Genomic DNA, 6,096 nt, shown 5'->3' with positions numbered 1-6,096 from the left:
AGATAGCTTCCCCCAACTAGTGCTTTTCAGATGAGCTGGACTTCAACTTCCAAAATTCCCAGCCATCATGGCCCAAAAGATTTAGAGCAGTGTTTTTCAAACTTGGCAACCTTAAGATGCGTGGACTTCAACTCCCAGGATTGCCCAGCCAGCAGGATGGAGAAGGCTAATTTATACACACTTCCCTGCTCCAGCTTTCAAAACTGGCTTCTGCTGAGCCTCAAAACATTGTTTTTGAAAAAAACATTTCTGCCTCTGAGAGTTCCTTTCTTCTTGATGGGATTGATCAGGCTTCCCGGGAGTTGATGGGGCAATCCAGTCTCGCCTGGATGGAAGGTTCTGACACCCTCTTGTCTTAGCATCTTAATCAAAAGCAGGGGAAAATAGTTCCATTCCTTTTTTTGCATATGCACTCTTTTTTGATGTGTATAGTTTCTTATCCCATGTTCCACTGGTCTCCAGGCAACAGCAGAGGGTCAGGTCAGTAAGGATGCTGTATGCCTTGAGAAGATTGGGTGTGCTACATTAACCATCACATATAAATTCCTCCTTTCCCTACAATGCACAAATATTGACCATTACCTTATTGACAAAATCTTGATTATCTCCAGACTAAAATTGGGTTTTCACTTATTTCCTCTCTCATTTCAAAGTCCCGCTCCACTTTTTATTAGAATTACATAAGCCTCAAATGCAAGGGAATATAAAAACCCCCGACATTATAACCATCATCCACAAAATTCTATTTCTGTGTGGGGGTTTTTTAAAGCAATCTGTACAGTATTGCAGTACTGCTTATAGTATAAGATGGGATTCGGCAAATAAAATTGGGGTGCTAAGTGTTTGTGTGAAGAGGTATAATCATGGCATTCCATGTCCCCATACCAATTCCGGGTTTTCTGTCCCCTCCCTCCTTTCTTCCAACATCCTGTGCTCAAGGAACATCCCCCATTCATTCAATCTTTTGTTTTTTTCTCTATATTCCTTCTTTATGAAAATCGGGGGTGGGGGGGGAGTGGGAGAAGGGAACATACTTATCCCCAAGCCCAACTCACTCACTCTCTCTCTCTCTCTCTCTCTCTATATATATATATATATATATATATAAACTGACGAAAATCTGCATGAGAAAAGGGCCAGACTAGAATTCTAATGGGTGCTGCTAAGATATCAAGCGGCAGTTCCAAAGGACTAAGAGGCACATTGATAAACTTTCCTGTTTTCCTCCATTCCAAACTTCAATCTAGAGGGGAAGGGTGGGATTGTTCTTGGAATAATTTCACCTTCAAGCACAGTGCAAAAACAGTCCTATGCACTGAAGCATTTTTCTTCAGTAGGGCTTTAAAGTATTTTTGTTTTGCTCGTGTCCTATTTGCTCAGGAAACAAAAAAACAACCCCCCCTTTTTTTGATCCAGCAAATGATTGCCTGCAATGGCCAATATCCAGAAAGTGCACAAGCAGAATATTTTAGGAGATTTATGTATCACTTTAGGAGAATTATACATTCTTTAAGTAATTTTAATTTGGTAAGCATTATAGTCAAAGAACAGAATAAGTGATAGAATAGTCCAAATAAATGCACCTAATTAAGAATGTACTTCTTAGATTATTTATTTTTTAAAATGTAATACAAAGACACAGCTTAGTTATAAGCAAACATTTGCAGCAATTAAACTTCTTTAAAAATAGGTTTTGGATTGCTGATTAGAAAATACACCATAGTTCAGGGTTGTTCCCCAGGCTACTTTAAAGTGGGGTAAAATATATAGAAACATTAACAGCTTGCACTCTTGAACTAATATGGATATCTGCAGGTAGGGGCAAATGATGTCAAATGTGTGATGACGTCAACATATCAAATATTCAATTGCAATATCATCATATTCAAGTGCAATAAGCAGATGAGGGCTGAGATAAGGATAAAAAGGACAAGAATCAGCAAACAAAAAAGTATCACTAGCGTGTTATACTTATCAGAGGGCAGCAGGTAGAGGCAAAGGGCAAGAGAGCTCACAGCATAGTAGCTGTAGTTCACAGTAAGCCAAGCTACACAGTAGCTCACAGTAAGCCAAGCTACTTTCCAGGATGGCTAACATTCAAACAATTGAGAACTGTAAGCTCAAGACTGCCATTTCTGCCTCTTGATTCAAAACAGAATGTAGGGATGCAGATCCACATCTGATGCAAACACACTGAATTCTGTGGTTCCACAATAGCCCATATGTCAATTCTAAATATGTATAAAACAATCTGACTAGACCTCAGTTTTGCAGAATTTAGATCATACGGATAGACATGGGTTTTATTTCTAGCAAGGGAAGGTAATCTAGTGGCCTTTCTTTGGTGTGAACTTTATTCCTCCTAGTACCTATTTGTCACGCTAGCAAGCGCCATTCAGAAACCGATGGAGAGCAGCATATTGCCTAACCCTATACTAAAGCAGATGTGAACATCAACAGGTAATCATCAGGCAAGAACCCAGGAGTTATTATGCTCCCCCACTGGATACTTACATGAGATCTTCCTTGCTGATCTAACACAATTAAGCCAGTTGCAAATCTGGCCCAGGTCATACTAGAATGAAAACAAAGCAGCTTTCACTGAAATCGTAAATCCAAAAACAAAGCAGGAAAATTGTTGAGACTTAAACTAGAGTAAGGCAGGTTTGAAAATGACCTAATACCTATTGTATTAGCCACAAATACAGTATCAGGCCAGGAGCAAGCCAGGTGGTTTCTCATGTAGGAAAAAACTCGTCTCCACCAACTGAAACATGCAGCATTCTGGATGACCACCTAACAAAATGGCAGATACTATGGACACAGTCAAACTGAAGGGTATTGCAAGCCACAATTGCCAATTTCAATGCATGAAACATTGCTAAGACCGGCTGGAGTGGCCTGCATCTTTCTTTGTTTCTGCTTTGGGGGCCTTCAGCACGCTAAGTTTCTTGGGTAACTTAGCATCGGCCTTCATTACCACCTCATGCTCAATCTTCTTACGGATGGCAACCTCCAGATTCTGCAGAGAGAGAAAGAGAAAGGCTCCATTTATAGAATGACAGTTGTGCTACTTATGACAATTAAGCAGTAATTGCTTAATCCTAAAAGTGTTCAAGTGACTTGCTAGGATAGTACAGAGGTACTTTTCACCTCCCTAAGAAACAGGATCTTTTTGTGTTATCTGGTTATGTTATCCTTCATAAAACACACACCCAGTCAGCATAAAATTACATTAAACAAAGAGGAAAACAGCAATCTGAATTCAAAAATACCTATATTTCCAGGGGTTTGTTTTTTGAAAAGGTTTTCCTAGCATCAAAAATTTAAGAGGAGGAAAGCACCAGGTGATATTCCCAGGAAGTTTTGTAGATGATGTACTTGAGTGGAAAAACCCCTCACCCATCATCAAATCTAGCTCTGCCATTTATGCAGAGTGAGGGAGCTACTTTGTGCAGCTGACCTTAGGTATTACACAACAGCAACAGCAACAAATTTGTATTTGCTGGGGTTGGGAAGTATGCATTTTGAATAGAGGCCAGCCAGAAAGTACCATTTGGCCTCAGGAACCAATATATTGAGAGCCTAGTCTGCACCTACCAGGAGGGCCTACAGGAGCATCAGCATATGTTCTTAACATCTATGCAAGGTACTATGGGAATAGATATCCCTTTTCAATATCTCTAGAGGGCCATAGAAGTCAATGCCAGCACTTTCAATTGTACTGAGAAACAAACAGGCAATGTTAGTGAAGTTCTATCAGTTCAGGCAAAACATCTTCACAGTCAGCTGTCTACTTAAAAACTCTGCAGCCAGATTTTGTATGCACCACAATTTCTGAACCATCTTCCATGGGCTACACTTGTGCAATAGTCACCAGATCATAGGTAACTGGCTAAACTATCCATGTTCAGAAAGGGATACAACTATGAATTACGCCACATACACAGACTTGTAGTAAAAACAAACTGTGCATTGAAGGCAATTAGTGGTTGGCACAGGGCCACTGGTGCATGTTTAAACATGGAGAATGAGAGACAGCACACCTTTTTCAGTTTCTGCTGCTGGATCACACGTGTTTTCTTGGGAGCAATTACACGACCTGTGAGAGGAACCCAATACCAGTTAAATTATGTTTTGTTCTTGCATTAATCTCTCACGAAAAAACTACATTAGACTTATTTTTATTATTATATTCATTACATTTCCCCAACATGGTGCCCTCCACATATGGTGGGCTATTTCCCATATTTTGGAGCCTGCATGATAGCAGGCTGTGAAGGAATCCAACCACATCTGGAAGGCACCAGATTGGAGGAGCGGCTGGTGTCTAGGGTGGAATCTGTCCAACACATGTCCTCATTGCCACTCTGAAAAAGGTCTTGAGCACACCGTGTGCTACCCAACCACTGATACTGTTCAAACAATTTTTTAAAAACCAAATGCATAATTGGAAAATAGTGTTTGCAAAGGTTGTGTTCAGAAGTCTTCCACAACAGCCTTAAGGATCATGCAAAGTTGCACTAAACAAAGCTGGTTTCAAATCCCTAGTTAGACATTAAGTAACTGCTAATGCTGAGTAAGCAAGCTACCTCTCTGCTTCAGTTCTTTACCTGTACAGGTAATACTTTGTTTTTATTTGTGTTACCCTTAAACAGCTTCAAGCACTGTGCGTGATGCTGCCCCCACGTCCCCCTTCAGGGCAACCTCTAAGGTAGATGAGACTCAGAGACAGCAGGCAGCCCAAAGACCATTCAGGGAGCTTCACAGCTGCAGGGACCTGAACCCACAACTGCAGGGATCTGAAGCATGAGGGCATCATCCACAACCTGCCCCTGTAAGATGCATTGCTTTTGATGCACTAAAGCAGTGTATCTCAAACTTGGGCAACTTTAAGATATGTGGACTTTAGTGCAGTGTTTCTCAAACTTGGGCAACTTTAAGATGTGTGGACTTCTGGCTGGGGGATTCTGGGAGTTGAAGTCCACACATCTTAAAGTTGCCCAAGTTTGAGAAACACTGCACTAAAGCATGTCTCAAAGTGGGGTCTATCATCCATGAGTCAGGGTTAAACCACTTCAATCAGCCCCTCTGTTTTGCCAACAGCAGCTTTTGTGCATAAGCTTCACTCCCAAGGGATTCTTGGATTGAAGCCTCAGGGAAATAAAAAGTCTTTCTAAAGATCGGCACAGAGCTTGTAGCCAAAACTCTGTGCTACCAAGCTCGCCACAAATATGAGGCGACCCCAGTGACCTATAGCTTCATTCGACTAGGGCCGTGGTGGCAACCTTGCTAACGCAGACAGAGGTTTGTATCACCACAGCCATGGCTATAGGATGCTGCAATAAAAGTGAAATACGTACAACAAGTGAAACCCTCTGAAACTCTATGCCACCCTTATTCTAGGTAGAACTTCCCTGTTTAACCGGAGCCTATAAAAGGCCCTCTCTTCCTACGAACCAAAAGAAAGATGGGTGGCTCCTAGTCGGCTTCGTTTTACTGGCGAAGCAAGGGTGGCGCTACGAGTCCAGCCCGCGACGCCTTTTCCCAGCTGTACCTCCTTTGCGAGGTCCCCGGGCAGCCGGCGCCTTCTTCCCCGCAGCAGCCGCCTTGCGCGCCTTGAACTTCTGCTTGCCCTGCGCCATCGATCCCAGCCAGCTCTTCACCTTCCGCCCCCGAGAACGCAGCGGAGAAGCAGAGCCGGAACTGCCCAGGAGCTGCCGGGATAGAAAGCGCCGCCGCCAAAGGGCTCAGCTGCCTAGGCGCAGCCGCGAAGTTGGGAGCTAAAGCGACGACGGTGTTTGCGTTGACGCTCCCTTTTTGATTGGAGGCTTGGGAGGGTGTCGCTCTCGGCGGCATCAAAAACAACCGCTGGTGGGCCACAACGACCGACCCTTTGCTCACGGATAACCCACAAGCAGGATAGGACAACAGTTGGATTGTGGGAGACGCGATTTGCCTCTGTTCCCAGAAGCGTGGCATTAGACCCCGTGGCTAGTAACCAGGTTACTACAGTAGTTACTTTAGTTTCCTTGGCCCTGTCACTTCTCCCGGAGAAATGGCAGGCTTGTTTGTTTTTTACATGAATTGAGTTCA

At 43.0% G+C, this 6,096-nt stretch overlaps 1 protein-coding gene across 1 annotated transcript; it reads right to left on the bottom strand.

Moving 5' to 3' along the window:
- Window positions 1-1,587: 1,587 nt before the first annotated feature.
- C2H19orf53 (chromosome 2 C19orf53 homolog) lies at window positions 1,588-5,759 on the bottom strand. Its single transcript, XM_063294340.1, has 4 exons — window positions 5,558-5,759; window positions 4,047-4,102; window positions 2,480-3,022; window positions 1,588-2,359 (listed from the first exon to the last, which is right to left on the bottom strand). Exons 1-3 carry the CDS (start codon window positions 5,643-5,645, stop codon window positions 2,882-2,884), a joined length of 285 nt encoding a protein of 94 aa, XP_063150410.1. The 5' UTR covers window positions 5,646-5,759; the 3' UTR covers window positions 1,588-2,359; window positions 2,480-2,881.
- Window positions 5,760-6,096: the final 337 nt, after the last annotated feature.

This window comes from Candoia aspera, chromosome 2, assembly GCF_035149785.1.
Source record: "Candoia aspera isolate rCanAsp1 chromosome 2, rCanAsp1.hap2, whole genome shotgun sequence".
Classification (NCBI taxonomy): domain Eukaryota; kingdom Metazoa; phylum Chordata; class Lepidosauria; order Squamata; family Boidae; genus Candoia; species Candoia aspera.
This window is presented reverse-complemented; position numbering and strand designations above follow the sequence as displayed.